Source organism: Vollenhovia emeryi, unplaced genomic scaffold (assembly GCF_000949405.1).
Source record: "Vollenhovia emeryi isolate VEMERY1.0 unplaced genomic scaffold, V.emery_V1.0 DF939223.1, whole genome shotgun sequence".
NCBI classification, from domain to species: Eukaryota; Metazoa; Arthropoda; class Insecta; order Hymenoptera; family Formicidae; genus Vollenhovia; species Vollenhovia emeryi.
In genome coordinates, this window is record NW_011967143.1 from 574,417 (window position 1) to 595,224 (window position 20,808).

Sequence of the window (20,808 nt, forward strand, 5' to 3'; positions counted from 1 at the left end):
TTTACAGAAATACGCAAACCTGATACAAACTTATTTTCTTCATAACTTTTTAACAAACAATGAGCGACGGGAATGGGCAATGACCTTGACCTCCTTGAGGGTCAAGGTCAACATCAAGGTCAAACGGAAGTTGATTGGCGGGTGCTATGTTAAAGGAAATATTTACCTTAATTTAAAAAAATTTATAGCTATAGATGTAATTTAATAGCTGTAATACACATTAAGTGTGAGTAATTATTGATGGCGCAAACAGAAAATTGTCAGATGTCTGGACACTAATTGGGTCGTCTAAGGATGTAAGCGATAGCAGACGGTAATAACAAGATTTCTTCTGGGTGCAATGAAGAGTATCTGATGGCTTATCATGTTGCGTCTGTCAGACGTGATTAGTTTTCAGAGTGAAGGAACTTAGAGGACGAAACATCGGCGAAGTTAAGTTGCTGAGAATCAATATGCGAATGTAGAAATGTATAATTAGAATGTAAACTGAAACTCTCTGTGGTTAACCGAGGGATCGATGCTCTGGCGTTATTGATTAGCGAATGCCGTTACGAAACCGCCGAATGACTCGTAGTATGAAAATTTTGTGTATAGGCCTATAATAATTAAGAATCTTATCTAACAGCACGGAATAATTATTTGATGGAAGAGTTTTTACGCAATTTTAAAATGTCAGAGAAAACTTATTTTTATAAAGTTGCTAAAATATATTTCTTTAAAGAAAGCGATTAATTTACGCTTATTTCAAAATAATATTAATTACATCGGGAAAATAAGATCATATAATTCTCTGCAAAAGTTTTCGATAAACTTTCAAGGTAAGGGATTATGTGTTTGATAATGTTAATCCGAAGATTCGTCTTTATCCCTTTAACTTGTCGAAGACTACTTTATATAATCCTCAGAATTGTCCAATTTTTCAAAGTATTACGTTTGATCGGATATTACAAGGATTTAGGTAAATCTCATTTAATGCATCACAGTCTGGAATTCAATCAGTTTAATGCTAACGTAAAACTCGTCGAGCGTCAACTTTTTTCACACGCCATGCTGTTAATCTCATTGTAGCAGTATCGTATTTTATCTGTGAAAATTTTCTTCACGATCATTATTATTAAAATAAAATAAATAAATTCTTACATTTTTTTGCAAAATTATTATAAAAATGTTACGTATAATTGGACGTTCGAGTGAGATTTATGAAAATCTTCTTTAATCCACATCTTTGTATGTACCCATCGTTAATTTTACTACAAAATATACTTATTAACAGATCTTTTAATCTGTCTTAAGCCCACTTTAAACAATCTATAATTTAAGTTAGAATTATGACAAAATTTTATTTCCAATTATACATATATTGTGTAATAAAAAAAAACATCGTTTCAAGAGTTAAAACACACACGTGCCTTAAAATACATGCATAAAATAACTTAATGAAATAGAAACTTTGCAAATTATATTGTCATAAAATAAATTGTCTAACAAATGTAAAAAATTAATATATATAAAAATCTACTTTAGGAAAAAGTGATGATCGCATTCTTTATCAAGACATGAGTTTTTGACAACCTATATATAAGAAATAAGCAATACCTGTTATTCATCCAGTAATATATGATCGGATTTACCATAGAGTTGGACATAGCGAGCCAGTAAAAACTTAAATATACATGTTGCACATAACTGTTTTCTGCAATATGACGATGATGATACACAAAGATGAAAAATCCCTGATATGGTAACCAGCACACTGCAAATATTGTCACCACGATAATGAACATCTTTACCACCTGCAACAAATTAAGAAGGAAAATATTATAACAAAGTTTAAGACTATTAAATGCTCTTTCAACTGCTGGCACTTTGGCAAGTTCGAAATTTATTGAATACCGATTTTTCAAAACGATAGTTATCTTCTAAAAGAGTGTTTTACATATAGAGATACAGAGAAGATGTTATCAAGTTTTTATGCGATTTTTGCAGTTGCATAAAGACGATATTTGCAGAAAGCATTAGTAGCAATTAATTCGCACTTAATTCCAAAACTTATATTCAGCAACGTCTACTGCAGTATGCTCTGATAACCAACGGTAGTTAAGGACTTAATAGGAATCTATTGTTCTCAAGTTTACGCTTTAATGTTCATGTTGCGTTCGGAAATAGTTATTAATTTGATACTGCCAAAGAATAAGTCTAAGAAGTAAAATCGAATGTAAAACATATTAGTAAGTAGCTTAGTTATGTTATTGGAAAAAAAATACTTTTGAGATATTTAAACAGATACCCCCTAAAAACATCTGATTTGCATGCAAATGGGTAAGTAAAATTGCGAAATGTTTTATAATCCTAACGACCTACTTTATAGATGCATATTTTAAGATTTTTGGGTAAATAAAGTATAAAGATTTTCTTCGTTGTTTACTTGTGGCCAAATTTCTTGACATATTATCATCTTGAAAAAATTTAAAGAATGTAACAATATGTGAGAATATATTTATCTTTTAACTTTAATATATTGTAATTGTTTATCGATACGCATACGTATTTATATGATAATATAACGGGAATACTCAATAACGTACCTTGCGTTTGGATTTCATTGATTCTTTCTGGTAGTGCGTAAGTTCACCAATCGATTTTGAGCCCCATAATTTTCGTCCCATACACGTATAACAGACAGCCATCACTGACATGGGAACCAGATACGTTACAGTGAAGAATAAGACATTGTAGCTGTAGAATAAATGATTCATGTAAAACTATAAAGGTTGCCGAGATATATACTGAGACTTGCTACACCCAAGTTTTATTAAAACCGTAACTCGTTTCATAAGATACACGCGGCTGGACGATTACTCAAGAAAGAAGGTAGGCAATTTGTTTTTATTAATTGAGACGTGTGTCTGAGTTTAAAATGCATTATAGTAGGATACAATAATTGCAGTAGATGTACTAATTGTTATAAGTATTACATTTATTTCTAAGTGGTATTGTCCGCATTGTGTAGTATTTTAGGCGTCGATAATTTGAATTGACATTTACTTTCTTTAATCAACTCATGAAATAAAGCTTCAAGAAGAAGTTTTATTAAGAAAGTTTTACAATTAGTATATTGTATGTAACCGTGACGTTTGATGTAAGAAAATCGAATTCAATATTACATTAATTATTAGTTTTTATCCTTCTTTTACTTGAAGTATTACAATAATTCCGGTACAAGTAGTACAAGTTCGTATGTCCTTTCGAACACTTTCGATTCGAGTTTCAATTTCGACTCCCGAGAGTGAATGTGGCAATCACAATCGCTGGATAAGTTAAATTGCACATAAGAGGACCATTCTGTGAGATTACTTGGGATTTGTGATATAGATAGAAATCTATGCAAAACTTGATTTCCATTTTCGCATATACAGAATTGTACGTCACTCCCTAGTGAGTTTGAGTGTTTTAAATTATCCTATTGCATGCTATCAGATCCACTGATATTGTTACATCCGTTGTTAAATAAGCTTAACTTGGAGTTGCTTCGTAGATATGTAGGAATAGTATTCACTGTAAACTTCGGCGTCGCGCGATGTTCTTCGTAAGAGTAGAATATACCGCACTAACGACAGTAAGTTTCACGACTATACGACAAATGAAAACCTCGGGTATCTAAAGTTTTGCCTACGTGAAGTATACGAAATGTTAGCCTGAATGACTAAGATTTATAGGGACATTTAGCTAACCATTTTCTCATAAAACATTCCATTATGGACGTCGTGGTCACTCTCCTCGAACATTGAACAAGTTAGTAATTAGCATGCCTCGATGGTCGAATTGGTGAGACGCCCGCCTAGTGAGAGGGAGGTCCAGGTTCAAACCCTGGCTGAAGTGAAATTTTCGCAATAAATTTACAAATTAAAACCATTTAGACACTAACATCCTGTTTTGGCTCTTACATCCTTTATTCCTTCGAATTGTAATTTCACGTTGGAGCCTTATGAATGTTATTGTTTGGTAATTAAGTTTTTTAATTAATAATTTCACATACACTAAGCAAGAATACGCTACAAAGAATATATAATAATAATAATAAATACAAATATATTAGACTTGTTTGATTTTATTACATTTGAATGTTTTCGTTTCGTTTCAGGAAAATAAATTATATTTTCTATACAGCATTTTTGCATCATTTCAAACTTTTCTTTGCAAAGGAGGAAAATCTCGGATTTTGTCCTATTCTTTAAATTGGTCTCGTTTTGTTTGCTATCCGCGCGGAAAAAGGAAACTGAGGCGCATTTAATATTGACTTTTCGCGTCCAATACTAGTTTCGTGTGTTTCTAGCGTTTCTATTTATATCAAACAATATAACATATTCACTGTGAATCGGTTTTACTAACAATAAGTTTTAGAAGTAATTCAAAGTTATTTAATTTTTTCAGTATCAAATCGCTATTTATTTCAGAAGGGAAGATTTACATTTCGTAAATTTTATTACATACTGCATGGATAGAATTTTTTCATTGTACTTTCTCTCCTGCTATATCTTCATTGAAAACTGATCCCCTTTTAACAAACATTTGATTTGACTTCTCCCTTTAGCAAAGTTTTATTGTTACATTTATAAACATTAAAGGATTTAACGATAGAATATTCTATTAAAAACAATTGAAAAATCAATCTTAGCTTTTAGACGTTTTATGCATATATTGAGATATTCTATACATTATTTTCAGTCTGCGAATTAAACTTTATTTATATACTCAATGCATTTTTTATATAATAATTTTAAACTTTTTCTCGCATAAGAGTAAGTTGCAGTGAGCAACAAGACTGTAGAGTCAAACCACTAATAAATAAATCACTCTAATTAATAAATTGACGTAAAATATGGTAATGCAATGGATCGAATGCAACCACTCTAATTAGGTCGAACCACTCTTATCGTCTCCGGTGATATATTGATAGCAAATATAGAGCAATTTCCTGTCCTATCTCCTTAGGATAATCGTTGATTCAATCTCTTTCGCATTTGTAATGGATCGTGTACATGGCGTTTACAGAAACTTCTTTCCGCACGCGATTTCACGTGCGCGCCTTTCCTATCAAAAAACGCTGAACAGTCCCCGTTCGACATACAGATTTACATATTCCTGAAGTCCATTACACTGAGACCAGTTAAGTTTTGCATAGAAGGAGCTCGATAGAAAGCTTACTTACAAATACTCTGTTTGACTACGTAAATAGCCACCGTCAGGCCACAATAAGTAACAGGAGATTCTGGTTGTTCCATTGGAATATCTGCAATTGATTACACATCAATGTCTTCGAGAATATTGAAACAAATATAAACAACGGTAACAAACATTATCAGAAGACTATGCTATTAAATGTGTCTATCAATAATATAGAATATATATACATATTATGCTCTTCCTTTTCGAGTATTAATCATTAAGAATTAAGAGTTTTATTTTTCGTAGTCTCTTGTAGGGATGTAGGGAAAAACGACCCTTTAGTCAAGTCCGAGAAGAAATACATTAAGGGATATAATAAGAAAAACAATGTGATGAAAGAAAGAAGTTATTTGTATGGAACATTTGTCACGCGATAGAAAGCAAGGTAAAGATGTTGGCGAATACGAAGTTTATTTTTTTACACAAACCTGACAGAAGGAAATGTATTAATTTAATAAAGATATTAAATTTAATTTTTCTATGAAACGCGATTCCAGAACAGTGTTTGTGGACTGAAGTTAGGTGTGTATAATTAATGTAGGTAGCAAGCTGACGTTATTTATCGTCAGATTAACGTGAAAATGACATTCTCGATGACATTTTGACATCAAAATAGCGGCAGCTTGCTGGGGTATTGCGTACGTAATATTTAACGTTGTTTGCAGTACGATAAAAGTGTGATTTACTTTTAATTGCAAAGTTCGTTTGTTTTCGGCTTGTTAAAATTTATAAAAAGTTATTTACAATAGACGAAAAATGCAGTTGACTTTGAAAACATACAAATGGCTTTAAAAGTAGACGGCCAGCTTTAAAGGATAGGATCGACTTTCGGGACCAGTCAAGCAGATACATAATATGCGTAGAATGAGAAAATTTCTGAAAGTACGATGAGAAAATTTCAGTTAGGCATTTTTCTCGTTAAAGTTTACGTTTCGGGAGATAGAAACAAAATAGATATCGGAACTTTTCTTTTACCACAAGTAGCAATTTTTCTTGTTTTTTTAAATATTACGTCGCCCGAAGCAATCAGTATATATTACAAAAAAAATAAACAAAGAGAAAAATTCATAGGCGGGAAGAGAGTCAGCTTTTCTACCGGCTCAGAACGATAAGAAACTTAAAGCTTTACCTGGCCACGGGCAATCCGCTACTTTGAGCGGATTATCGAATAAGTATATAATCTGCAAATTTTGCAGCGTTTAATGTTAAAATAAAATGTCAAATACCTTTTACAAATTTATATTATCATTATTAAAACAATCCGTTTCGATTAACGTTATTCTAATTCCGACAGTGTCTGATTTATCAACTTGCTCACTTTAGGCGAAATATACAGTACGTTTATTTTATTACATTGATAACAATTCTTTATTCGAGAAATATGACAAAATATATAAATATACTTATAAGTTCGTACAATGCATAAACTGACGTGAAATAACCTGTGAAGATAAAACCGTGCAAATCTATAGGCGCTTTATGGCTATTGATGCAGATGACATTATATGCGGGCAGATACGTACAAGCTATGAAACTAAGGCACTATAATTGAGTCGTTACCTGATAAAGGGATTATAAGCCAAACCATGTTCCGACTATAACGTGTTTAACAAAAACTTTTACTGTTATAAGCAATAGGGAATATTTTAATGTGTATGTATTCTCATGAAATTTTTTTATTGATTTCTAAATAACAAAAATATGATATTATAGTTGTATACATATAAATAAAATGTCAGTAGCTTATGAGAGTGGGCGGAGAGGGGCGAGGGGGCGAGGAGGGGGGGGGGAGAGAGAGAGAGAGAGAGAGAGAGAGAAAGTTTCAAAATTATATGCTCTGACCTTTCTCTCTTTTCTCTCGTAGAACAGATATATGGAAAGATAAGCTTTTACGGGTGAATGAAACAAGGAATGTTTGATGTCAACATACTTTCATGTAATGAGTATACATGGGTATATAAAATAAAGTAATGTAATAATAATTTTATGGCTATGATTTACACGTACTGCCTTCTCTTTATCTTTTTTTAAAGTACATCAGGGAAGTATATCAAAGAAATTCATATTGCTATATTTATAATAATTTCTTGACATTTTTAGTTACATTAAAAATTATCAATACAATTTACATTATGTATCTATAAACAATATAGCGTATTGCTTTTATATAAATTTGAAAAATATGGAATGTACAAGAAGTAAAAGCAATATTGTATTTTTTATTTTTCTTCTCTATATAATATAAATATATATAAATAAAATGAAAAATACACACACAATATTACTTTTAACTTATACAAACGTTCTGTATTTTCTTTAAATTACGCTGTGTGATTTGATGTGCTTTAAGGCATGCAACGTATTCTTGTAAACGTGACTAGCGTGTCACACACACGTTTGCAACGTAACGTTATTTGCTATTGTGAAACCTGTCTGAAACACGAATTCTTCAAAGAATGATCTGTAACATACTGCTTTGTAAAAAATTATGTAATGTATACTACATGAGGACACTGACGTCGTCAGTGGTACAAACGTCAGTTGTTATTGTAATATAAAATTTACTATAGTCCCTGTTGCATTTTTACTGTTTTGTTATACTAATTTCACAACTATGTGCAGACATAAATTCATAAATTTTAAAATAATATAAGAGACAATTGTACATACGTTCGACATTAATAAAAGTTTGCTAAATGATTGATTTAATCATTATAATTACCTGCGTAATGATGTTGTAGAATATAAGAGACACGGGGTTGCTAGTGCAGATGAAATGCCCCAGATTAAAATTAAAATAATTACTGTCCTCTTGCGAGACATGTGGTGTTTAAGAGGATACATAATGGCCATGTACCTGCAACAAACGACATAATGGTGCTGTTTAATATTCCTCGACAGATTCAAACAAATTACTGAGATTTATGGCGTTTAATCCTGTATTGTCATCATCTCCATCGATAAGATTTCCTGGCTTTTTGAAAAGTTGCGTAATAACTTAAGACATTAGCATTTATCATTGTCAAACATTACAAGGAGAAATTTGAGAAACAGTATTTTATAAAAGAACTTTTGCAATTATATTGAACGATATGTAAACGCAGGTAATACTTTTATTTATTACTTTTACTATTTGATATTGCATTTTATATTTTATTTTTACTATTTTTACAAATACATTTTGACCATTTTATGCAATATTCTTCTTATAAATATTCTTTTTGGAAGCGATAGTTACTCCAAAATTATGAAACAGCTTAATTTCTGTCTACATATTTTTATTCAAATTATTGTGCATTTATTATGCATACATGCAATTTATGCGAAAGAATGTATGTTTTAAATAATAGCTGATTCGCATGTAAGCCAGAAATTCGAAATGTAACCATGCGAAGCAAAGCAATTTTACTTACTGTTAGAAAATGTAGTTGCGTGTAATAAAAGTGTAAATTGCACCGTTGCAAATTATACTGATATTTTAGATCGATACCTCGTATGCTACACGTGACACAGTATTCCATAAGATGTAACTACTCGAGATTATTGAAGTACAAGAGACTAGGGCTAGTTGTTATACTATTTTTGAAAATTTTTTATGAATAGAATAGATATTACAAAGAGATTTATCAAAAGCTGGAAATTTAAACTGTACTACATTGTTTATACTACAAATATTTTTTTAAATCAAGTTATGATTTATATATCTGGTATTAATACAAATTTTTAAAAAGGCGACGTTTGCGATAATCTATACCACATATCTGATAGTAGTAACAAATTCTTTTAAATTATATTAGGTGAAGATAATAAAAAACTATTCAAAGAAATACTTTCTCTAATAACTTAAATAATGAAAATACGTACATTATGTACACACATATAAACGTATAGTAAATGTGAGCAACTCTTTAATTTTTTGTTGTTTAGACCAAATAAAAGTAGTAGAAAATATTAATTTACTACAACAAGTCTGAAGAAACACAATCTCTATTTTCTATAAAACTGTTAAAATGTAATAAACACAAATATATATATATATATGTATATATATATACCTTTAATACTAAATAATAAAAAATACACCTTTATAACTAAAAAGTTGCAATTACTTACTCCGTCAACGTCCCTCTGCCATATTTTGTAATTAAGATTATAATTTAAAAAATTCTGTTTCTAGATTAACATAAATGAAAATTGTACGTTATAAAATAAAAATTTTAACGAAATATTACAAAACATTTTACAAACACGAATAACAAGTAGATTTTTAAATATTGTAGATAATACATTTTATTTATTCCAATTTTTTGGCTGTGAAAAATAATGAATATTATTTATCTTGGAAAACATACTAGGTATTTCTCTCTCAAAACCGATCATTGAATTACTGATGTAATATTCTCGAACAATATCATATTCCTCATGCACTGATAGTCCCATACAGCGCTATCATTTTTTATTTTGGGAATACATTAAATGTAATAACCAACCACATATGTAACGGCCCTGACCCCCGATAATATTATGTACGTACATGAAGTATTATAACATATACTTTTCATAATCAGTAATACAAATCTATCCACTAGGTTTGATTGCCGGGTAGAAGTTGCTCAAGTTTGCATTTTATTCCGACGTTTCGTGAAAACATTTCAGTTCTCTTCAACAGGCGGGAGCAACCTGATATACAGCATTATTTGGCTCCAATCCGGAAGCCAAACCTAGTATTCATGTATGTACATACACCGCGAAAGCCTCAAATATCAAATTTATATCTCTTATTGTAATAAATGCAGCAATACGAATTAAATACATTATATTTAGCAATATAAATAGTTGTTAATAAATGGATAAGTAGTTTCATACATTTACATACACACGCACGCACACACACACACACACACACATAGACATTAACACATTGACATAGTCAAATAAAAATTTATTTATGTGCACACATAATCGTTTGATATTTGAAAGATAAAATTGATAATCAAATATAATTACGACATTGTTTTAACACGATGTTAAAGCTAATTAGAGTTGTCACGCAAGTAGAATGTCGCAATACACGGTCCATAAATTATCATGTGTTTCTCGCAAACATTTACCAGATTACAAACAAGTCCCTTGCTTCGACATTAGCATTATTGCTCTTACAACTCTCACATGCACGCAGTAATAACAGTTTACTGAGTTTACCAACCAAACAGGATGCAATAATTGATTAACCTTTAGTGGCAGGCCTATAGATTAGGCAACATTATTCCATGATTGGATTTTAATTATTTAAGTGGTGTTTAAATACACGATTAATGAAAAATGTAGAGTCTGCAAAAGAGAAATTATTTCTTCTCATTTCTATAAAAAAAAGATATGGAATTAACCAAAGAAAGCGAAAAATTGAGTTCATACTTTTTTTTAATGAAAATCTCTCGATGCTACGCAAAAAATTGCGTGTACAAAGTTTCATTAATTAATCAAACGCGAAAAAAATTACATACAAGATAACATCTGTGCAATAAATTGTTCGTGACGGAAGTTCATGAATTTAATTACACGTTCCATGGCAGTTTCAGTCAGTCATCGTCAATTTTAGTGAGACAATGAATAACCTACGTTTGAAATACGGATCCTGTTCATTTGCCACGCAATAAACTGTTCAGCGAGTTTCCACGAGGAAACTAAACTTGACAATTACTTTTGTACTTTATGTTCTTCCGAGATCAGGGAAAGCTAGAAATGTACAAATCTACAATAGAATTTCTCGCGTAAGTTTCCGTACCGACCTAGATATAATCAAAGAAACGGGATAGACCAACTCTACGCTTCTCGGTTAAGTTCACGAAGATATTTCAAATTGGATCTAAATTTCTGATAAGAAATGCTATCGAATGCATATTTGCAGGGAATCGGAGAAAGGCTTCAATTTATATCTTCAAAGATATTAATATTAAGGTATTGATCCCTGAATAACTTTTAAAGTATGCAAGATACAGAAAAACATTAAGCTACAAATTTTTACGGTTTTAAGTGACGAATTAAATAGTAGTATCAGTGTAACCTTGAATTGCTTCGTCAAGGTCACAAAAAGATCACCTTAAAATGTTTTAATGAAAAACCCAAGTTTTAATAAATATTCCTATTAGTCTACCTTCTAAGATTTTTGCAAAATGGAAATTGTTTACTCAGAATTGTAATTCGGACACTAAGCTTCCTTTATGAGGAAGCCAAATTGTTTGAAACAAAATGGTTTGTATGTATCGAATAGCTCATACCACGTGCCTGTCAATCGTCATCTACGTGTGCCAATAATCTAAAATTGTTTGTCCTTTGAAAATTTCCATTAGACGAACGATGAAAACTTTAATAGAGAATTAAATAAATCAATTTCTCATACGCAATTTACCATTATTACTTGACTCGTAATGCTAATAATAAGACCAGTCAACAATGAAATCGACTAAAATATAAAACTAGGAACAAATTAATTTTTTTTAAACAATAAAATTCATAAGACTGACGAGAAATCACAATTCGAAGGAGTAAAGAATATAAGAGCCAAGACAGGATGTTAGTGTCTAAATAATTTTAATTTTTTTATTTATTGCGAAAAATTTACTTCAGCCAGGGTTTGAACCTGGATATAATTAGTACGTGTAATTTGTAAATAATATTTATATGAAAAATTGTGAGTCTACCGCGATCTCTTATAAAAAATATCGATAAGGCTTTTCAAAATATTTATTTAATCATATAATATTGCTCTGTCAAGCTTCAATACTTATTAAAATTTTAACAGCAGAGTTAAATACTGCTTTACATTAGGCTCGTATAAAAACGAGAATTTAAAGAAGAGTTTAATTAATTAAAGAATTTAATTAATTAATCATTTTTATCTTTTATTCAATTTAATTTGGAATCTACCCAATACATATCTGGTAGTCGCGTTAGCTAAGTTTAGTTGAAAATTCCGAGTGAGGTTCAAAAACGCATTCCTCTACTATGATTTCCATCTTTTCTTGACTACGTAGAAATGCAGATAAATGCAGCCGTCACGTAGTATTGTACGCCGGAACAATAAACGGCATAGACAAAATGATTGCATTGTTTTCTACGTGGTTTGTGCACGTATAGGCGAACTACCATTGCGAGGTATGTCGATAAAGCCGTCGAAATTATAACGACATTTCGCGTCGCGAAAATTCGCAGCGTTCCACACGTGCGGTAAGAATTACAATCTTGAAACCTGTTTGCAAACGGTTGTACTAGCGAGCTGTCTCCGAAAACATGTTAAGTCATTTATCGCGGTAGGTTGAAACGCTAATACGCGCGAGCACGTGTAGACGTGAAATTTGAATATTTTATAGGCGAAACATAAATCTTCACCCCCAAAGATAACTCGATACGTTCGCTTACTAATATTTTGAATGTCATTTAAAGTCAGAGAGCTAAAATTAGCTATTAATTAACTACGTAATTAAATTTAACAGATTTCGTTTGTATACTTATCAACAGTAAAGTTCGGTTCATGTAAGTCATCCTACATATGCGTATGTTTCCAACTGAAAAATGTTTTAACATAACAAAGTGACACGTGAGAAGGTTAATTTATATTATTTTTATGTGCCTCGTGTCGTATAATTGAGTTACTAGTACATTGCATTAGGAAGAGGGACGTCGCCGTCACAAGAGAATGATCTTTGAGTAGCAAGGAAAAGGAAAGCCAAATAGCATTAACTAGAAGGGAAATCAATATATTTCCGATCAAAGCAACAATAAAGAATGGAAGACAAATTTCCTATGGATAGTCCATTATCACTTTAGACGTGCAATAATTAAATTCTATACGATTTCCTACGTTAGAAGTTATATGTATAGTTAACTTTATTATGTCACTTATTTATGGGTCAACTAAGCGTATCGGGATACGCAGGTGTGATACATTGGCGTGGTACGAAGAGATAAAAGCTGCAAAGTAGTATCTAATGAATGTTTAATGGATAGTAAATCTAATTTCCGGTAGGTTGTCAGACCAACCCATGCATGTACAAACCGCAGTACGTGAGAAGCATAGCTACCTAGAACCGTTCGAACTTCGATTTCTCTTCCATCGATCAGTACGTGAAATGCATCGTAACATAGAAATGCATAGGAACTTGTTTAATATCCCAAGATGGTTAAGATAATCTGTTTTTGTTCAACTATATCTCGGTTGTCCGCTCTAATTTCCATACTCCATACGGTTTCCATACTCAAAATTCTTGAAATAATTTTATAACAATAACTCTCCAAATAAACAATATATTACAAACACTCAAATTTTTATCATCTACAGTTTAGGACCGATTGTGGTATCTTTAGGATCGCTAATTTTTTGACGGTAGAATAATATAACATAAAATTCAGCGGCATATTGACATGCAAATCAATAATTGAATGTTTTCAAAACGCTAACCGAAAATTTGATCTTGTACGGTTCTATCGGCAAAACCGTTCGCAAAATTGGATTATTGACTGTTGGCGTTGATTGATCGTTAAATCACTTTTATCTTTAATGAGTTGTTATTAATTGATGGATCGTCAATCGGATCGGAAATTTATTAACGAAAATTTGTGGAATACTGATAAACTTAACTATTATAGCTATGATTTCAATATTATGACCTTTTACGTCATCTCGATGTAATATACAGTCAGCTTATATGAGTACGGGGTCTATAAATTTACATTATTGGTTAAACGTTCGTTATAATTTTATCGTTTCACTGATGAAAACATAACGGAAGAGTATGCTAAACTAATCTAAAACTTTATTTTAATTCAATGATCAGCATAAAGAGTTCATTATATGCCAAATGCAAATAATCTTAAATCAAATAAAACGATTTGTTGGCTAAATTAATCAGTCTGGAAGAAAAGCATCGATAATTTGAGCTATTATAACATCTTTCTCAATTGCTTTAGAGGATTTGACAATATTTGTTGACGTTTACTTATACAGTAAGTATAAAAAATTAGTCTACAGTTTCTTACAAACATATTTAAGTCAACCCAATTACAGTACATTTTCTCTGGTCTCCAGTTATTAGACAATTGGAGTGATTGTTAATTACTATAATCTGTCCGATAACAGTCTCTTCAAAAGCCGGTTTTGATCCTCCTACATCAATTAGCGTTCATTATATTCACCCCCTTACCCATTTCTATTCCCAAAGTTCTATACAACTTCACCCTCAATTTCCAGCGCCTAGTTAATTTACCGTAAAATCATTTAAGTATGGAACTTTAAAATTCTTTCTTTTTGTCATCAGGATGTTTTGCCACAAGTAATTAGTCGACCACTACAAAACTGACAATGAAATATAATACATGTACACAAATAGTTTTTTAATTAAATTTCAGTCTATAATTATAGAAAATTCAAAGATGTGCGTAATAATTAAATAATATACTTTCTAATTCAAAAACATTAAATGCGTTCGCATGAAAAAATGTTAATTAAAAATAGCTTTTATGATACGTTTATTATTAAATTTATATAAAATGTTTAAAATGTTAATAATACATTTATGTTGTATTATACTAAATATAATTTAGAAATCTAATTAAGCTGACAAGTTTTGGTATACATGTTCCAAGAAGTTTCTCATTATAAATCTAATGTAATATTCAACTCTTGTTATAATTTGACCGCTCTCCTTAATGACCATTATACTAGGGTCAAAATTTACAGATGAGAGAGTAAAATATCTTGATAAATTATATAGCCATTAAAGATAAGAAATCTGAAAAAATTTTTGAGAAGTTATCTAAAAAATTTTACTAGTATTGTAGCACAAGAATTTTAAGACGTTACATAATTCTTCAGTACTATTTTTTTTATAGAGAAACGAAATAATTTCAGTTTCCGCATTTGATGGTATTTTTATTTATATTTAAAGCTTCCATAAAAATTACATTTAATTTATTTTATACTGTATAAATTAGAAACATTATATTTTTTATAATTAAAAAATATTTGTGCATGAAAGTTTCCTTCGTGTTTGACTTATGAAGTTGAAATTGTAAGATAAGATATCAACGTTTCGCGAATGCTTCCTTTACAGTTAATGTATTCTGAATCACTTTCTATTGTGTTTTTAAATATAAAAACAAATTGCATGTAATCAAATCTGTAATGAATAAATTATCTTTGCATATAATAATAGAAGTCAAAGCAAGAATAATAAAGTAATGCAAAGTCTTTTTTCTTCCTTGAATGTGGAACAAAACCACTTGGACAATAATCTGCAGCCTTCGGGTTAGCTGCACAGATAATCGAGAGCAGTGGAATGACCGACGAGCATGAATCTGAACCTTATCTTTTCTCTACCCTCGATCTCGAGGGTCATCATGACAAATGCCTTCGGTCTTTATAAAAGGTAAGAAGAAAATCTACTCGAATGCTAGATGTTTTGTATTCGATTTAATTTTGTCGTGTGTATGTGTGCGTGCAGTTTTCCATTTTTTAAGTATTTCTTAAATTTAAAGAAATTTTCTTTCTACTATTTCATGAAAACTGAATTAAATGCAATGGTTTTTTGAACAATTGGACGAAATATTTTCATAATCAAAATATTTAATTGGAAATATTATTTATCTTTATTTAAATTGTAATATTTATCTGTTGCATTATTTTAGTTTATATTTCTATAAAAAGACTAATATTAATAAATGGGCAATATCATTTATACTGTGAAAGAGCATTCTTTGTTAGTTTAATATTTTATGTATTAAATCACTGTAGCATCTGAACAATAGATTTTTTACTTACGGTTTTTTCGTATTTTTACGAAATTGAATCGAGTATACCGGTATAACATTTTTACTAATGAGAACACTCTCGATGTTGTTAATTAATTCGATTTCGCTGAGGGTAAACTCTATTTATCGCACCACAGACATTGATTAATAATACTGAGAATTAATTGTTCTAGTTACGCATTAGCATAATGATATGTACATATGTGACTTGACTTTACATACTCCTGCACTATACATATACACTAGTGTATACAAATATCTTTTTTTCTTTATTAAAACTATCATACAGACATATCGAGTTACTGTTTGCATATAGTTGCATATAATTAGAGATTGCTGCAAGATACATTTGACTGGGCACATATTAATATTATGCAATTAATATTATGCATTTTTCATTACTTTAAAAAAATAGAAATACACTCTGTACATTTTTTGAAGTGGAATCTCACTCTTTTGGAGTGAGATTTCACTCGAAGAAATAATAAAAAATACTGCCAGTCCGAATGGAGTAAAATTTCACTTTTTGAAAGAGTGCCGTTATTCACTCTTTACTTGAATTGATTCTGCAACTTTGAAAAGAGTGCTATGTTTTACTTTAATCGATTATTGTTAGCAGTAGAAAATTCATGGACGAGAGCTTCGCTATTGTTTGTTCACTATGACCATCGCATATAGAGGCTACATTCTAATATTCACAGTACTAAAAATCTAGAATTTATATGACAGTTTCGCTTATTCTGCTGCCTCACGGACGAACCGTTCCAATCCCTGACGAGGTTCTTTATATTCCAGACTATCGCGATCGTACTTACGAGTTCAGTGTTCATCTAATAGCGAAATACCGTACTTTAAGTTAGAGTGAGTTTTGGAGCGCTAACGACTTCACTTTAAAAATAAGAGTGAAACTCTTCACTTTTTGTCTGACAAGAATTAATTCACTGTATTGGAGTAAATATTCAGTCGAATAGAGTGAAGTGGTCAATGACACCATAATTCGAGTGAAAATTTTACTCCAAAAATTTTAGAGAGAAGAATATTATATATGACTGTATTTACAAAAGACTTAATTTTTATATGAAAATCTTCAAATTAATATAGATAATTCTTTTTACTTCTTTTTTCATCTGAAATTGATATTAAAATAGACTTTTAATATTAAAAAATGATACATAACACATGAAAAACAAAATAATATAGGGACATTATTAAAAGAGACCAGTAAAAAGTAATCTATGTATCTATATTTCGCGTTAATAATAAAATTCGGAGCGTGTAACTAATTGCGAGATGATATATCGATTTTCGTTAACGTATAACGTAATGTTCAGTGTATATAAAATGGGTTATCAGCATTATTAAATCTTAATTAATATTTGTGCAGTAAGGGATGAGAGATGTGCCTTAGAATGTTATTTGCAATAAATTTGGTCTTTTCATATCTTGTAACGAAGATGAAAAGAAAAAATACTTCTTTGATATAAGATAAAATATTACGTGTTCCTGATAAAAGAGAGCTCGTGGTAACCGGTTATACATATATATAAGTTAGATGAAACATTAAATACGGATTCTTTCTTTTAGGTGTGCTAATCCTTCGTTAAATGTTGTAAAAGATAAATGGTAAAGTAATAAGGTGAATCAGCAATTGAAACTGAATAGAGAAAGTGAAAATTTAATATTTAATTAAAAAAATAACCCATTTCTATAACTCACAAACAAACAAAATTACAAATATGAAGAAGAATAATGGTAAAAAATCAATAAGACATTAAAATACCAAACCAACATGATTAAAAATTAAAACATTTCTTGTTAAAATTGTCATATTTATTGCTACGTGAACTTTTTAATGAAAGAATATTAGAGATATATCTCTCTTTCTCTAGAGAATTAATTATGTTTACTTATCAATACAAGTATACAAGCTAATAACAATACGACACGCCTATATATTTAAAATAGTCGAAAAAATAGAAAAGATAACTTATGTACTGATGATAATAAATATGTAGATATTAGATTTAATTCAATTATAATATTAATGGATTGTACAACGAATAAAATACATAAAAAGCAAAATGTCAAGGTGTGTATTACCATAAACAGTCAGCCAAATAAGGTATTTTAAAAGCGAATCGATAAATTGATTTAGTAACCTTGAAACTTTAGGGAATTAACAACGATACGCGCAAATAAGCTTCTGAAAGCTTTTAGAAGCTTTTAATTCCTTGATATAAGAGGGTAATATTGCAAAAAAAAAGGTAGATTGGAGGAGCGCATTAATAGGTACGATAAGCGGATATTAAATATACACACACGATTATATTATCAAAGAAGACTGTAAAATAGAAAAATATTATAAAACATAGCTGAAAAATAATTTAAATATCGAATAACTGAAATGCAAGCACATGTGAAATAATATTCGCATATGTGCGGGTAGAAAGAGAGAGGAGGGAGAGAGGAAGGAAAGAAGAGAGAGATATGCGCGTGTATATAAATGATATGCACATTTATATAAACTTAAGCTATAAGTTTATGCAGTATAGTACATCTACGTGCGTGATATGAGTAGAATATTTTTTTATTTTGTACGCTGTGTGTAAAAGAAAACACGCTCTGAATAAAAATATCTTAATGCTGTTACAACCAATTTTAACAAAGACATTTTTATTACATATAAATTTCATTTAAAAGGTACAGAATAGAATCAACTACACGTACGCAACAGTATGTTGAGGATATAAAGTAAATCAAATGTTAGGTTCTATTGAATAAGGGAAGCATGTACAATGGTGGAACGAAATAATAGAAGTAAAACGATATGAGATAAAAAAGCAATATGAAATGAAAAGAGAGGAAGGTCGATTTATTGGAATGTATTATAGTACATTTACAGTACACTTTATTCGCTTCCCGAACGAACGTGTGAAATGGTACGATCCAGTACGTTCGACTATCTCTACCAGAGATTGTACTCGGTATCGATTGCATACAAATGATACTAAAGTCAAATGGCGACGTTCTGCTAGCATTTTCTTCGCGGCTTACGTGCGACGATTTCAACGCAATGGTAACTTTTTCCTCCGCGTGTCACTATTAAAAAGGATCTATGGAACCAAGTGTTCGTGTGTCTCCATTTTCTCGACGTATTTCAGGATTAACCGCGCAGACCAGCGTATGTCGACGGGAAAACGATTGTTTTATCCCATACAAAGTAAATCGATGAAGAAAACGGCAACTAAACAGCATCTGTTGTGAAAAGATCAAAATTATAATTTTGGAAAGTGTAAGAAAACAACTTATATACATGTGGATAAGTACAGATATTGAACGTACCAAATAGGGTGAACCAAGGTAATAAAGCGGTTATTTAAGGCAAAAATAAAAGTATATCTTTACATTATTTACTAAACTATACTTATAGAGAGACAACATTATTAAACAATCTTTTTAAAACAAATCAAGTTGTACCTTCATAATCAGTTTTTATAATACATCTTAAAAAACAGTTGCATTTGTACAATACTGTCATAGCGATATCGTCTGCCTTGCTATAATTCGCCATCCTACAATACTACGGACTATTTCCCTTAAAAGTGTTTTTTAATAATCTTTGTCACTGCTCTCGTTTTTTTCCTTTCTTGTCAGTTTTAATATTTTTTGCATTTTAGCTAGGTAGTTTCTGTCGTTCCTTTCTTCCAAATTTTCTTTGTTCCCTGTTGATATTAGAATCGATACGTGTTGGTTGGTTAGCTTTTCCTCTTCTAACTTTTTGAGTAAACATTTTTTGTTATCATCTTTTTGCTGAGCGGCAAAATGGTGGTCCCGGACAACCTACCGAGATTGCTCGAGTTGTTTGATCAAATTGAAAATTTGAAAATAAAAATGCAATACAAAATAAGTTAAAAGAAAACAACTTATCTTGGTTTTTAATGTACTGCTCAAACGCACAAAATATTGTAAAAATCTCAAGAACAGCAATATATATTCCTTATTATGTAATCACTTGAAACAATTATAACGAATTTTCTTACACGAAAAAAATGCTGTTAAATTTTAAAAATGAAGTTGCTTGAATTAAACGTTAACGTCACGGGCTGTCACAAACATAAATAATTTACTCAATTGAATTTGCTATGGATTTTAATGTTAAGCATTGAACTAAATATCCAGATTATTAAGACAACTATTTGATGTTTTTCGTCCATTAATATTGATGTTATTTCAACGATTTTATTTCAATTACACTGATCTTGTTAATACAACATCTTGTTTCTCGTGTACTGCAATGAAATATGTCCAGTGCGTCGACACACTGAAAGTGTGATTGTCATGTTTTGTGCTTGTAAATATAATTATTTTAAGTAGTGGTAAGCGGTAGTGGTAAGTAGTATTGCACGCTGTTCAATATTACCATTTTTTCCCCTGCACATTTATAACTTGTATACAAACTGTTGATTACGTTTATAAATTAAAATTATAACGAATAATATTACTTCTTTATAAAATACAGAAAACATATACATTAAATCTTGTTCAGTTTGCTACTGTATTTTTCTATTATGTATAACTGATTCTTATTATTAATAATTTATTATTATATTATTCAGTTACATAATCTATTATATTTAATTTATCTTTCCAATAAGTAGTGTATAAGAAATACTTCCCTCAGTGAAAACACAACCTCAAACAGAATTTCAAATTAAGAAAATATTTGTATAGTTTAGAAATGTAGAAACTATAATGAATAAATAATATCTTTGTGCA

General features: G+C 30.4%; 1 protein-coding gene across 4 annotated transcripts in view; it reads right to left on the minus strand.

Moving 5' to 3' along the window:
• The window catches only part of LOC105560731 (tachykinin-like peptides receptor 86C), a 53,325-nt gene that overhangs the window by 9,689 nt on the left and 22,828 nt on the right, over positions 1 to 20,808 (minus strand). For all 4 annotated transcript variants that reach the window (XM_012010093.1, XM_012010091.1, XM_012010094.1 and 1 more), the window contains 4 exons: positions 7,949 to 8,083; positions 5,210 to 5,290; positions 2,586 to 2,736; positions 1,597 to 1,793 (listed from right to left, as the gene is read on the minus strand). In XM_012010093.1, coding sequence (XP_011865483.1) covers positions 1,597 to 1,793; positions 2,586 to 2,736; positions 5,210 to 5,290; positions 7,949 to 8,083 — 564 coding nt within the window. The remainder of the gene's footprint in view (positions 1 to 1,596; positions 1,794 to 2,585; positions 2,737 to 5,209; positions 5,291 to 7,948; positions 8,084 to 20,808) is intronic.